Source organism: Rhinoraja longicauda, chromosome 25 (genome assembly GCF_053455715.1).
Source record: "Rhinoraja longicauda isolate Sanriku21f chromosome 25, sRhiLon1.1, whole genome shotgun sequence".
Classification (NCBI taxonomy): Eukaryota; Metazoa; Chordata; class Chondrichthyes; order Rajiformes; family Arhynchobatidae; genus Rhinoraja; species Rhinoraja longicauda.
The window spans coordinates 7,437,061-7,452,713 of NC_135977.1; the positions used below are offsets into that span (position 1 = coordinate 7,437,061).

The 15,653-nt window shown below is 41.0% G+C and overlaps 1 protein-coding gene across 2 annotated transcripts; it reads left to right on the forward strand.

Moving 5' to 3' along the window:
- The first annotated feature begins 4,443 nt into the window (after positions 1-4,443).
- On the forward strand, positions 4,444-14,992 carry LOC144605881 (uncharacterized). Of its 2 annotated transcripts, none has more exons than XM_078421513.1 (3): positions 4,444-4,878; positions 10,018-10,383; positions 12,564-14,992. In XM_078421513.1, exons 1-3 carry the CDS (start codon positions 4,656-4,658, stop codon positions 12,596-12,598), a joined length of 624 nt encoding a protein of 207 aa, XP_078277639.1. In that variant the 5' UTR covers positions 4,444-4,655; the 3' UTR covers positions 12,599-14,992. The 2 variants fall into 2 exon arrangements, with proteins under 2 accessions (XP_078277639.1, XP_078277640.1); XM_078421514.1 differs by lacking the exon at positions 4,444-4,878 and adding an exon at positions 6,126-7,975.
- The last annotated feature ends 661 nt before the right edge of the window (positions 14,993-15,653 follow it).

Below are 15,653 nucleotides of genomic sequence, written 5' to 3' on the forward strand. Positions count from 1 at the left end.
TTGCTAATTTATTGATATTATTCTGAGCTAATGTGTTCCAGTGACCTATCTTTATTCTGCTGATTTATCCTCACCCCCACTGCACAGGAATGATGAACCATTAATATGTTCCACTGTGGGTTTAGAAATACTTTCACCTCCGAGTCAGGATGTGGGTTTGAGTCCCACTTCAGTGTGCTGATCTGGACTAGCACCAAATTCGGTAGAAAGAGACCACTAGCCTAGTTTTCTTGTGAGCCATTTAACCAGGATGTCACCCACTTGCTCACAAACATTACAAAAAATAAGAGTTAAAGAGCAAGGGAATTCTCTCTGGTATTCTGGCCAATATTTTTGGATCAGGATCACACAAACAGATTATTTGATCCATTATCACATCACTGTTTATGGGAGTGAGCTGGCTGTGATCAAATTGGATGCCATTTTCCTACATTACAACAGTGACTACACTTCAATGAAGCAGCATTTCAAAGGTTGGAAAAACATTTAGAATATTCTTAATTTGTGAAAAGTGCTATATAACTGTGATTGGGTTCAAATGACAGAGGGTGTAGTTATTATTTAGCTATTTATCAAAACTCAGTGAAAGTACTCAATCTGCTGCCACCAATTGACACATTCTGTTCCAGCAATTAGTAGGATGCTTTCTAAAGCAAATTCAAGACTGTACTTGAGTCATGTTCCAAATGGCGCAGTATTCCAACTGGTATCAAATCTGGTCGTGTTGCTGGTGAGGGGGGTAATTAATAGGCAACAGGATGATGTTGATCAGTTGGTAAAATGAGCAGAGGAATGGCAGATTAAATTCAATACTGGTGAGAATGAGGTGGTGTATTTGTGTGGATCAGATTTAGATTTAGAGATACAGCGCAGAAACAGGCCCTTCGGCCCACCGGGTCCGCGCCGCCCAGTGATCCCCGCACATTAACATTATCCTACACACACTAGGGACAATTTTTTAAAAAACATTTTACCCAGTCAATTAACCTACACACCTGTACATCTTTGGAGTGTGGGAGGAAACCGAAGATCTCGGAGAAAACCCACGCAGGTCACGGGGAGAACGTACAAACTCCGTACAGACGGCGCCCGTAGTCAGGATCGAGCCTGAGTCTCCGGCGCTGCATTCGCTGTAAGGCAGCAACTCTACCGCTGCGCCACTGTGCCGCCAAGAAGGAATCAAGAAGGATGGGACATGCATCTTGAATTGTCAGGCCTCGGAGTATTGAGGAACAAGGTACACAACTCCAAGGATCCCTGAAGGCTGCACAGACATAAGTAGGGACACAACCAAATAGGATACATGGCTTCATTAGCTGGGGCAATAAATGCAAGAGCATGGAGGTCATGGAGCAACATTATAAAACATTGATTTGGCCACAGCTGGAATAGTGTGTAGAGTTATGATCGCCAGAAGAATACAATAATTTTCAGCAAAAGACAATAGTTCAAATCAACTTCAGTCTCGGACTGTAAATGTAACTGCAAAGAGATTATTATCACCATTAGTAAATATGATAACAGGTCATGAATAGGTTTATTTACATTATTCCAAAACTGGTGTGCCTCCACGTAAAGCCACAAACAACAGTTTGCAAAACATTAACCTTTTGCATTTTAAATATACTTGAGTAACCATTTTTATTTTATTTTTTTGCAACAGGGTGGTCGCACTTACTATTAAAGAGGAATTAGTTTAGTTTAGAGATACTAAACTAAAATGGGCCCTTCAGCCCACCGAATCCACCCATTCACACTAGTTCTATGTTATCTCATTTTCCTATCCACTCCCTCCACACTGGGGGCAATTTTACACAGACCAGTTAACCTACAAGCCCGCCGTCTTTGGGATGTCGGAGGAAACCTGCGATTACAGGGAAAATGTCCGTACTCTGCACAGACAGCACCCGAGCTCAGGATTGAAACTGGATCTCTGGCACTGTGAGGCAGCAGCTCTACCAGTTGTGCCACTGTGCAGCCATAAATTGCCAATAGAAATAAAACAATATTAATTACAGAAGTTGAAGGCTTCTCCAATGGTGAATACTGTGGCAAATTCCCATAGTGACCTGTCCTTGTGTGCTGCAATAGAGGAGTCACGTCAATCCGAATAGATACCCTCAAATGGGGAGAAGGCAGGAAAGGGGTACTGATTGTGGATGATCAGCCATGATCACAGTGGATGGCAGTGCTGTCCCGGAGGTCTGAATGGCCTACTCCTGCACCTATTGTCGATTGTCAGTCTTTTACCCAGTGATGGGGAATCAAGAACCAGAGGAGGTGAGAGGGGAATGATTTAATGGGAACCTGAGGGGCAACTTTTTCCACACAGATGGGTATATGGAACAAGCTGCCAGATTAAGTATTTGAGGCAGGTACTATAACAACATTCAAAAGACATTTGTGTAGGAAGAAACCAGCTACTGGTTTGCTCCAAAGATAGACACAAAATGCTGGAGTAACTCATCAGGACAGGCAGCATCGCTGGAGAGAAGGAATGGGTGACATTTCGGGTGGAGACCCTTCTTCAGGCTGGGTCTGAAAGACATTTGGACAGGTGCATTGAAGGATCACCTGGTTACTAAACAGTCTGCTATTTCGGTTTTTGTTCAATAAAGCTTAGAACCTGATATACACCTCTGTTTTAGCGGTAGGCTAGGGGAAAAATGAGTTATGCAATGAAACACACCAAGACTATAACTTTTTTTTTACCTACCCCACAGCTATCAATGGACCGTTTCCTAGATCATCGTTACTTTTTTTTTGCACATCTTTCATTTCTTTGTCCTATATCTCTCCACATCAGTGCTTCTTAAACTGGTGAATGGTTCACCCAAGAGGGTGAATGAAATTATTTTTGGGGTGAATGAAACTAGAGGGGTGAATGACTTAATTTATTCATATATTTATATATTTTTCTATACTTAAAAAAGGCATTGCCATTAAAGCTTTTATTGGTTTTAATGGCAGTGGGGCTGGAAATTTGATATGTTTTCTCTCTCTACCTATGGTTTTCTAATTTCAAAGTAGCAGGATATTTCCCAAAGATACTGTAATATAAGCTTTTAGGGAAAACCAGATGAGTTAGTGGGATCATAAATTTATAAATGGCAACACTGGAGGATCGCCGAGGGCAACTGTTGTAACTTTACTTTGTGTTGTCAATTTAGCAACTTTTCTGCTAGAACTGGAATTCTATACATATTTACTACTTCAATCTATCAGCACTTATTTGCATCAAGCAACATGAATTCTAGCTATATTAAGGAGATTTGAGCCCCGTTTCTAGACAATCTAAAGTTAGATTGTGCCATTTTCTTGTAGTGATATTCTGCATTTTCTATTCTAGTGACTTCAGTATTTTGTGAGTTGGATTTGCAGATTAAGACACTATGTCTTTGTTGAAGTACCTAAAGAAGCAAGCTCTAGAGGAAGAGTGTGCAGGAGGAAGTAGTTCATTTCTGAAAGAAAGTGAAACGAACAGGACTCAAGAGGGTGTATGTTCAGGAGACAACTCACTTGTGAAGGGTAACAAGGAAACTGAGGATAACGAACTTAAAAATGCAGTTAAGTCTGTTACAGATGATGACTGTTAATGATACGGGCAAGGAAAAACTTAATCTCAAGAGAAAATACCAGGATCAAAGTACCCTCTCCTCAAAACTCAAGAAAAGAAAGTGGAACGAAGAATATATCAAGTATGGCTTTTTCCTTCCCCAAGATGAACTAACAAGTCCTACTCCCTCAACTCAGTGCATGTTTTGCAGTGTAAAATATAGCAACCAAATATAGTGCCTGTCTCCTTTAAAATTATAGACTCATTTAACAACAAAGCATAAAAATCATCAAAACAAGTCCATGCAGTTTTTCAAAAACACTCGTATTTGTGGAAGCAACAGAATTTCTTCCAGTCGATGGCAAAGAATGACACTGCGACTAAAAGACCTTTTCTTCTTGCCTCTCTTCAAATAGCACATGTGCTCATGAAAGAAAAAAAGCCATACACAGAGGCTGAGAAAGTTGTCAAACCGTGTTTGAAAATCGTTGCCAATCTATTACATGGTGGAAAGCAAGCAGTGGATAAAGTAGTGCAAATTCCTTTGTCCAATGACATAATGAAACTTCGATCTACTATGATTGCTGAAGATCGGAAGCATCAGCTGATGGCGAAACTGTTGGAAGTACCATTTTTCGCTCTGCAGTTTGATGAAGCTACGGACATTAAAACGATGCACAACTCATTGTGTATTGTCGTTTCCCGGATCAAAGCTTGGGAAAAATTGTCGAGTATTATCTCTTTTGCTTGCCAGTCGGAGAGCAAACTACAGGTGAATTTATTTTTTCCAAGCTTGATGAATTCATGGAAAATGAACATTTATCTTGGAGCAAATGTGTTGCTGTGACTGCAGACGGTGCTGCAGCCATGATGAGGAAACATAAAGGAGCCACTGCTCGCATCAAAGAAAAATCCCATAATTGCACCTTTTTACATTATTGTTTACATCGGGAAGCCCTGGCTGCCAAGAAACTGAATACTTGTTGCAATAACCAGAAAAAATGAGCTGGAAGAATTGTTGCAAGATGTAGTGAAAATTGTCAATGCTATTTGCCCACAAGCAAAAAAATGTCGGCTATTTTCAGAGCTATGCAAGGATATGTCCGCAGATCACATGATTCTCCTGCATTCTGAGGTTCGATGGTTGTCACGTGGAAGAGTCCTTGAAAGAGTACTGTCCCTGAAGAATGAACTGTCTGTATTTTTTACTGAGCAAGGTGACGTGAAAGCAATGCCTTTCAACAATGATTTTTGGCTGGCCAAATTGTGTTACATGACTTCCATTTTTGAACATTTGAATCGGCTCAATTTGTCACTTCAAGGTAAAGGAGGTTTTTTTTTTTTAGATTTAGATTCTACAGCGCGGAAACAGGCCCTTTCGGCCCACCAAGTCCGCGCCGCCCAGCGATCCCCGCACATTAACACTATCCTTCGGTGACATCTTCGATGTCCTTGGGAAAATAGAAGCCATGAAAATGAAGATCACCATGTGGCATATTAACATTCGTAAAGGCAATTTCTCCAATTTCCCACATTTGGAAAGCTTCCTCAAAGAATGTGAGTGGGAAGAAAAGCAACCTGATCTGGAGAAAACACTGAAGGACATCATTTCCGACCATCTGCAGTTGATGACTAAAAATGTTGAAACATATTTTCCTCAGAAGTAAATGCAGGACTTAGAAAATCAGATGCGGATAGTTAATCCTTTTATCACCAGCCACATCAAAGCGAGTAGATTTTGGGGAAACGTCAGAAGTGTTGATGGAGCTTCATTATGACTTCACTCAAAAATCATCTTTTGAGATGTACTCCTACTATGGGGACTATTGGATTTGATTACTTGCTTTCCCTGAATACAAATCAATTGCCTTGAAGGCCCTTCAACCACTAGTAATGATGACAACTTTCCTGTCTGAACAAGGATTTTCGACCTTGGTAGAATTGAAATGCAAAAAACGCAATTCACTTCAGTATATTGGTTCGGTAATGCAGGTTGCTTTGGAGAATGAAATTGGACCTCGGTTTGAGAAGCTTGTCACAGGAGTACAGGAGTTAGATGTGGCCCTTGTGGCTAAAGGGATCAGGGGGTATGGAGAGAAGGCAGGTACAGGTTACTGAGCTGGATGATCAGCCATGATCATATTGAATGGCGGTGCAGGCTCGAAGGGCCGAATGGCCTACTCCTGCACCTATTTTCTATGTTTCTGTGTTTCTAACACCCTAGTCATTGATGATAAGTGTAGAAGTATACTGCTTGTCATTTTTTGTTGTTGTAAACATACACAATAAGAAAACATTGTTTCTAAGAATCTAATTCTAAGTTCCAAGACAGTTGTTTACTAACTTTACTGTATGTAAACTAGAAAAATTCTAATAATTTTTCTGTTCTTCATTTTTTTTGTCACTCCTCGTTGTATGTACGTGCGACAAAACCTTGCAATGATACTTATGCGTTCGTAAGTGTAGCCATTTCTCGCTGGGATTTCAGCGCAGTTAGTGCACCGAGCGCTCCACTGTCTAACCGGCCCTTAAGGGGAGGGGAGGAGGGGGGGGGGGGGTCCTTCTCCGGGCATTGGGCCCGCATATCAGTCTCACCTACAACAGGAGACAAGCGAATTGGGGCAACTGGAATAGAAATGCGCAATAACCACTGAACGGGCGAAGGGGTCGGACGGAAGAAGCTTCTAAACGCCGGCGGTGCGTCAAAATGCGGACAGTCTTTTCTTTTGATAAATCCAGTCTCTGTCGTAAATGGAAGAAAAATATCCACCTACAGAGGAGCCGCGGGGAATCCTTTAACGGAGATTTTTTATTAAATTGGGAAAAATATATCCATGTCGCAGTGAGTCCCAGAAACCAGGATTTTTTTTTACACACCAGGAAAATAATCTCTGCATAGCTCCTCCCGGGTGGGTCAGTTTCACCGATTTTACCATTAACTAAAGGGGAAAACTAGCCTTTATTCCCCTTCCGGATTGCAGAGCAAATCCATGAATGGCGAAAAATAAACAAGAATGATCTTGGAAAGATCTGCTAGGATCTCAGGGGTGTCGCCGCAGCCAAAGACGGGAATACTTCAAGGATAAGCGGTCATCGTTGTCCCTGGAGGTGGGATGGTAAGACTACTTCAAAAGAAACGAAGAGGAAGTTTTCCCGGTGTTGACCGACCGATTCGAGATTGGGCCCAAGGTGGAGGGAAAAAAAAGGAGTGGATTAAAAGGAGCAAAGAAAATCAGCGGAGCGCAGCAGACCAGGGAAAGTGAACGTGCAACAGGGGTTTTGCACAACCAAAAATTCATCCAAGATTGGGCAAGAGCAGGAAAAGCAAGAATCCAGCGACGTGGAAGGGAAGACAATGCAGAAACAATGTGAATTCATCAAAGTGAAAGGAAGGAGCTGAACAATCAGGATTTACAATCAAACAGAAATAACCAGATCGTTATTTTGCCCAACTTGAACCAAAAGAAGCTGCCTGTCCCCCAGAGTTACTCCAGCTTTTTGTGCATATCTTCGGTGCAAACCAGCATCTGCAGTTCCTTCCAACACAAGGGAGAAGGAATATTGTTGGGCAAATGTCGACTCTGAATATTTTATAAAGCAAATTGCAGACAGGTTATTTCTAAGGGATATCTTGGAGAAATGTTGAATTTTAAGAGAAGGAATGGGTGACGTTTCAAGTCGAGACCCTTCTTCAGACTGTTTCTCCAGCTTTTTGTGTCTCTCTTCGGTTTAAAACAGCGTCTGCAGTTGCTTCCTACACGTTGAATATTAAGAGTTTGGAAAGGAGGAACTACTACTACTGGATTTAACACAGCTCAGAAACAGGCCCTTCGGCCCAATTCGTCCATACCGACCAAGATGCCCCCATCTAAACTAGTCTCATTTGGCTCACATCCCTATTAAGCTTTTCGTCCCTTAGATCTGTTCAAAAGGTTTTTTTTTTCTAATGTTGTTATTGTACCTGCCCCAACTACTTTTGGCAGCTTGCCCCATATAGCCACCACCCTCTGAGCGAAAAAGTTACCCTTCAGGTTTCTATTAAACCTTTCCACTCTCACTTTAAACTATGCCCTCTAGTTCTTGATTCCCTTACCCTGGTTAAAAGCACTTCACGCTGTCTACTCCCCTCATGATTTTATACACCCCTATAAGATCACTCCTCAGCCTCCAGCGCTCCAAGGAGCAAAGACAAAGAAACATTATCCAGTTAAAAAAGCCCGTGGAAGAGTGAAGAGTGGAATTTCTCAGACTGATTGTGAATCGTTCCCACAAGCACTTTATTCCAAAGGATTTCGCTTGCGGCTTGACTCGAATTTGGCTGGAACCAAGGTCACCGAACCTTCACGTCTCCAATGGGCTGCACGTCGTCCATCGCCACCGTCAAACCTGCACGCCAGCACCCAGACATCCAAATCAATGGCAAGGTTTAGTTTTTATAAAACAATTCAAACAGAGAATTAAAGACAATTTCACGTCAATAAGTACAGTTGTGGTTTCCAGCAGCGGGGAGTGTGTGTGTGTGTCTTTCTCTAATTTTGGATTGTCACGTTATCACCCCTGCTCCCAAAACTGCAATATACCCACTGACTTCTTTGTTTTGTTGTCCTTTAATTGCCTCCATTTTCTTAAAGTCACATTTTTCTTATCCCAATGGGTACTAGTTCTCTTACCTTGTAGGCAGCAGTGGACCTGTTGTCTCATGTATTGACACAGTGTGGAGTTTGCATTGGGCCTGTGAACATTTGGGCTCTTGCCGGGTGCTCAACTTTCCTCCCATTTCCTAATGATGTGGGTCGATAGGTTATTTGGTCACTTTAAATTGTTCCAAATGCATAGGGTGTACAGAACCTGGGAGTAGTTGATGGGAATCTGGGGATATAAAATGGAATTTGTGTGAATCGGTACTTGATAGCTCTCGTGGGATGGTTAACATGCTGTATAATTGCAATATGTTTTCTGAAAATTCATCCATGTACACAGCCACTCCCTGTCTTATGCAAGAGGTGACTTACGTTAACATAGAAACATAGAAAATAGGTGCAGGAGTAGGCCATTCGGCCCTTCGAGCCTGCACCGCCATTCAATATGATCATGGCTGATCATCCAGCTCAGTAACCTGTACCTGCCTTCTCTCCATACCCCCTGATCCCTTTAGCCACAAGGGTCACATCTAACTCCCTCTTAAATATAGCCAATGAACTGGCCTCAACTACCTTCTGTGGCAGAGAATTCCACAGACTCACCACTCTCTGTGTGAAGAAATGTTTTCTCATCTCGGTCCTAAAAGACTTCCCCCGTATCCTTAAGCTGTGATCCCTAGTTCTGGACTTCCTCAACATCGGGAACAATCTTCCCGCATCTATCCTCTCCAACCCCTTAAGAATTTTATATGTTTCTATAAGATCCCCCCTCAGTCTTCTAAATTCCAGCGAGTATAAGCCTAGTCTATCCAGTCTTTCTTCATATGAAAGTCCTGCCATCCCAGGGATCAATCTGGTAAACTCGCACGTACATAAATAATTCTGTACTCAGTCCCCAGTGCGATCGAGGCAGTTTGTGATTTCCACAACACTGTACCATCACTCAAATTTATGTCGGAAACAAGTCGGCATGGCGGTGGTGCTTACCCAGAAGGCCGCTTGCCGCAGAAAGTGCCCCAGTGATGATAGTCGGTGATTCCGACTTACATAAAATCTGACTTATGGAAAATCTGACTTACGTAAAGGTTCACGGAACGTAACCCTCAAGTACGTCGGGGAGTGTCTGTATTGCTTTAGTTTACCCATTCAATAATTATTGCAAAAATTCAATTAAATTAATTAACTGATATTAACTCTGCCTTAGATTTCACATTTCATTCAGCATTAAGGTTTCTAACGGTCTACTCATAAGCAATGTAAAATCAATTGGTAATTTCCTCATTCATTATTTTCCTTTTCTTCAATTACATTTGTCACTCCATATTATTCCATGGTAATTCCTTCAGGTACAACCAAAAACTCACTGTGCAAAAGGATATCGATCACAAGATTGATTAAGATGGTATGGACTATTTAGTTTATCTTAATAATGGATCATGTTCTGAATATAAAACAAAGTAAGCGTTGTGAAAGCAGAATACTTATGCAAGGAAACTATAACTTAATTAGGATAAGATTTGAAATAGATGAAGAAAAAGCAAGGGTTTGTGCTAATAAGTCTATGACTTGATTAATACGGGTGTCAGGGGCTATGAGGAGAAGGCAGGAGAATGAGTTTAAGGGGGAAAGTTAGATCAGCCATGATTGAATGGCAGAGTAGACTTGATGGGCCGAATGGTCTAATTCTGCTCCTATCACTAATGAACATGAATCTATGCCTAGATCATCCCTAAAATAAACCCGCTTCAATAGCTGTAAGTGTCTATTGCCATTTTGATGCTATAATTCGGTGAATCTTTGTTCTTCTGATTTAATTTTTAGTGATTGAGCCCAGCACTCTGACTGCTGTACATAGTGACACACACTCTTCTGTAATCTCGGTAACACAATCTTCAAGACACAAGGCATCTGATACCCTTCAAGTCACCGGCATTAAGAAATATGGGCGGTGCCATTCCGCAGTCAGTCGTCTCGGGGAACCAAGCAGAATGTTTGATGAGCTGCAGCATCCGGCTTCAGACTGTGGCAGGGACACATCAAGTTTGCTCAAGAGAAGCCAATCGGCCAAATTGTGCAACTCCGAACATGGATTCTGTTCACATTCAGCGATGGCAAACACTCGGGGAACTGGGAACAGTTCCAAACGGGGTGAGAAGAGGATGGAAGGTAGACCACACCTTGAATCAGGTATTGCTGAATTAGGTATATAAATGAAAGAAGAAATGAAAAGAGCCTAGCAAGTTGCAGGAATCGTAAGGGCAGCAAAACGATCCAGCACATTGTGTTGCTTCCTCCAACTCCGATGACCAATAAGTTTGATTAGGACGGGTGTCGGGGGTTCTTTGGGAGAAGTCAGGAGAATGGGGTTGAGAGGGAGAGATAGATCAGCCATGATTGAATGGAGGAGTAGACTTGATGAGCCGAATGGCCTAATTCTGCTCCTATCACTTATGAACTTATGACCTAGCTCCAATCAACCTCCAGTGATGTCTATGTGGAGTTTGCACATTTTCTTTGTGACCATGTGGGTCATATTCCTCTCATATCCCAAAGATGTACCGTATGTGTGGTTGATTTGCTAATGTAAATTATTTCATGTGTAGGCAGGTGGTAAGAGAACCGGGGTGGAGATGATGTGACAATGAATAGATAACATGAGAGTGGAATTGATGGAATTGTTTTCTGAGCTGAGACAAATGACCTCTTTCTATATCATAAAGTACTAAAATGAAAATAGAATGTGAACATACATTAATACGATACGACACGGTAGAACTTTCTTCATCCCAGGAGGGAAATTGGTCAATGTCTTGGGAAGTATGACGTTTCTTTATAAGCTTTATAAACTTTGCTTCTCTTCAGCAGTTCTCTTTAGCAATTTCACCTCAGCTGAAGACAATGCCTTACGTTGGGATACCAGTTCCTAATCTGAGTAGATTTCTGATCCTTTAACCAAACCTTTGACTGTATATTTATGGGAGGAACATAGCTGAATTCAAATTTCTTCTGGTACAATATGCACTAGGTGTTCTGCCTACAAGATTTACTGTATAGTAACTATGCAAATGGTTGATTTTCCACTTTCCTAATCTAATTGATCATAAGGTCATAAGTGATAGGAGCAGAATTAGGCCATTCGGCTCATCAAGTCTACTCCTCCATTCAATCATGGCTGATCTATCTCTCCCTCCTAAACCCATTCTCCCGCCTTCTCCCCATAACCCCTGACACCCGTACTAATCAAGAATCTACCTGTCTCTGCCTTAAAAATATCCATTGACTTGGCCTCCTCAGCTTTCTGCGGCAAAGAAATACACAAATTCACTACCTTCTGACTAAAGAAATTCCTCCTCACCTCTTTCCTGAAGGAACATTATTTAATTCTGAGGCTATGACCTTGATATCAGTCATATCACGCCCATCACAATTTTGACCAACGCCAGCTAATTCAGCTCAGGCTAGGCACGAACATCGGGTCTTTATAATTCAGCATCTCACCAAAGAATGCACTTAGCATTATCCTTTTTTTTGTTTTGCCAAAACTTGTAAAAATGTCTTTACATTTGAAAAATGCATGAATCCAGCCAATTTACAAAAAAATATTTTATTTGAAGTTTCCTGTGGTATATCTGACACATAAGCAGACTTTGGCTATTGCTTATCTCTTGCTGAGCGTTAGGCTGCAATAATTTCAAATTTATGTCACTGACGGGGAAAATCTTCCAATCCTTCATCCTGTATTCAATTTGCATCCAGAATTAGAGATGCAAAAGAGTAACAGTAGATTTACTCCAGTAAATCCTCAGTTTGAAGGAGGGTCTCGGCCTGAAATGTTACCCGTTCCTTCTCTCCAGAGATGCTGCCGGTCCCGCTGAATTACTCCAGAATTTTGCGTCTATCTTAGATTTACTACAGCATTTAGTTGCCATTCTCCATCATGATAAAAACATTTAACTGTTTGGATGACACAAAGTCATGAGCATTATTTTTTTACTCCTTTCTTGAAGATGCTGGGGTTATAACAGGGAATAAAGACAGGTGGAACAGAAACTAAGGGGCAGAGCATTGTGACAGAGCATGTTAACGCATGTGAAAGAAATAACATAGAAACATAGAAAATAGGTGCAGGAGTAGGCCATTCGGCCCTTCGAGCCTGCACCGTCATTCAATATGATCATGGCTGATCATCCAGCTCAGTAGCCTGTACCTGCCTTCTCTCCATACCCTCTGATCCCTTTAGCAAAAAGGGCCACATCTAACTCCCTCTTAAATATAGCACTCCCTCTTAAAAATAACAACAGTAAAATACTATCTTTGCACACTTTTTGATGCCAGAGGATTATATTACACTTTTCTTTCTCTTTCAGAACAACTGGATTCACTTAGCCTGAAAGAAGACTAATGATGCAATGAAGACCCATCCAAGCTGGTGGATCAGAATAACACCACCCAGCTCTATTCTCTCCTTTCACAACCATGACCTAATATTATTTTCTTCTTCAAATCATCTTCTAACAGGCAAGCTTTTCTCTAACTGTAATCTATACTTGACAACATCCTATCCCAAGCCTTTTGAGGAAGGCCTTTTTACTGATAATATTTCGCGTTGTGTAAAAGGATTAGGATAACATCAGAAAATTCAGAATGTCAATTCTTGAGAAATCTAGCAGCATGTTACCAAACGAGGATTGCTTCAGAAGTTACACTGTGTTTGTTTGCGCTAGGAAGAAAGGTCAAAATACTGGCTTGGTTGGAACCATAGTAGGACTGTACAATTACAATTCTACATACAATCTATCGATCTTTAGCACTGTAATAACCATTGATCACAAGGACACGCAGGAAGGTATTCAGTATTATTCATGTAAGAGATGCAAGCACGCAAATACTTATAGACTTATGGCAAAAACAAGAAAAGATTCAAAAATTGAGAATATGTGAAATACAATCAGATTTAGTTTAGTTTAGTTTAGAGATGCAGCGTGGAAAAATCTTCTACTTCGGCTCACCAAGTCCACACTGGCCAGCGATTACCCATGCACTAGTTCCATCCTATTCACTTGGGACAATTTACAAAATTCAATTAACGTACAAGCCTGCACGTCTTTGGGATGTGGGAGAAAACAGGAGCACTTGGAGAAAACCCAGTTACTGGGAGAACATACAAATTCCATACAGACGGCTCCTGTGGTCTGGATCAACCCTAGGTCTTTGACACTGTTAGGCAGCAATTATACCCCTGTGCCAACCTATCTATATCAGACTGTTGAAGTTCCCATATATTTGTTAAATTATTATGGTTATTGTAAGTTCTGTATTTTGTGGATTCTGATTTGTTTGTTCCCGTGTCTACCAAACTGTGAACTATATTTTATACTGTGTGTAATATATTTCAATATGTGCATAATCTTTGTGCAAATCACATGCCTGTTTTCCTGTGATTGGAAATTCTTTCAAACACAAGATTAAGACATAAACCAGCTGTACAAGATGAGATTATCAATTCATCTGAAACCAATCATTGAATGACATCAGACACAACACTAACAATGCATGAATTATAGGAAGGAACTGCAGATGGTGGTTTAAACTGAAGATAGACACAAAATGATGGAGTAACTCAGCGGGACAGGCAGCATCTCTGGATAGAAGGAATGGATGATGTTTCGGGTCGAGACCCTTCTCCAGACTGAAGAAGTTCAGTTACTCCAGTACTTTGTGTCTAATGCATGAATGTAAGTCAACAAACCAAATAAAGTCACTTCACTCCTTCTAATCTTACATCCTCAAAGACTTCTTCACTGTCATAAGCATATACTGTACATCTGTGCTGCAAAATATTATCTTTCAGATGAAGCTTTTTGGTGAGGCATATGCCTCCAATCGTGTATGTAAAAGATTCCTCAAATGCTGCGAAGTGAAGCAGTAGAATTATTCCCATCATCCTGATCAATGTTTATTCCTTAAACAAATCAAACATAAGAGACTATTGGACCACTGTGTGAACTCGCTGCTGCATTTGCAACTGAACAACACTGGCTACATTTCTTTTGTTGACTGAATGTCTTTTGTTGACTGTAATGTACTTTGGGATGCCCTGGCGTTGTGGAAAAGTATATCATATCATATCATATCATATATATGCCTGGCTCAGCAACTTAAACGCCTGGGAACAAAGGAAACGACAGAAAGTGGCAGACATTGGGAGGTCCATCGCAGGTACTGGCCTCCCCACCATCAAAGGGTTGTATAGGAGGCACTACTTCAAAAAGAAAGCCAAATAATCAAAGATCTCATTACCCTGGCCACAATCTCATTTTGCTACTACAATCAGGAAGATATTCCAGGATCCTGAAAACCGTGACCACCAGGGTCAAGAATTCTTTATTCCCAACAACCATCTTGAACACTACACAATACTAACATAGAAACATAGAAAAATAGGTGCAGGAGTAGGCCATTCGGCCCTTTGAGCCAGCACCGCCATTCAATATGATCATGGCTGATCATCTAAAATAAGTTCCCTGTTCCTGCTTTTTCCCCCATATCCCTTGATTCCTTTAGCCCTAAGAACTAAATCTTACTCTCTTTAGAAAGAGAGCAACTCTGAATGGATTGTGTCTTTGGTTGCACTGTGGATTTCAGTTTTGCAATATTACTGTGACATAGTATTACTGCTATTAATTTATTGCATTATTGATTATTATATATTTATCTGTTTTTCGGGCCTGTTAAGCTGCATGCAGCAAGTGAGAATTTCACTGTTCCATTACCGGTACATAAGACAATTAAACATAAGACAATTAAACACCTTGACTTAACATTGAACGTTCTTCTCTTTGGTATAATGGGGGTGTGAATCGTGAAACTGAAAGTAGACAAGTGGTTATCAGGGTGGCCAACCTTCTGTCACTGTAATGTCAAAATCAGAAAGGTTTGTTTATCTGTAAACAATAGCATATCACTCAGAGGAAATAACAGCTAAGTGCCAAGGCATCATGTACTTTAAGAAAGCATATAACATGGAGGAAAGCAAAATAACGAGTACTAACTGGCCTGACATGGTTACTTGGTTTGTGTAGGAAGGAACTGCAGATGCTGGTTTAAACCGAAGGTAGACACAAAAAGCTGGAGTAACTCAGCAGGACAGGCAGCATCTCTGGAGAGAAGGTATAGGTGACGTTTCGGGTCGAAACCCTACTCCAGCTTTTTGTGTCTATCTTGGTTTGTGTTCCAACTGCATGAAAGATCAGTGCTGTATATAAATAGCTCTGTTCCCTGGCTTTGTTCCATCTGGTGCAGATTTTCTAATGGCTGGCAGAAAGCTGAGAAGTATCAACAACATGTCTGAGGATCTGACACTTTCAATTCATTCCCGAATGTAACAGCGGCCTGTGTGTACTAGTGTTTCCATTCAAACCTGGTTTCTATGGAGAAGGTTTTATTTTGCTCTGATC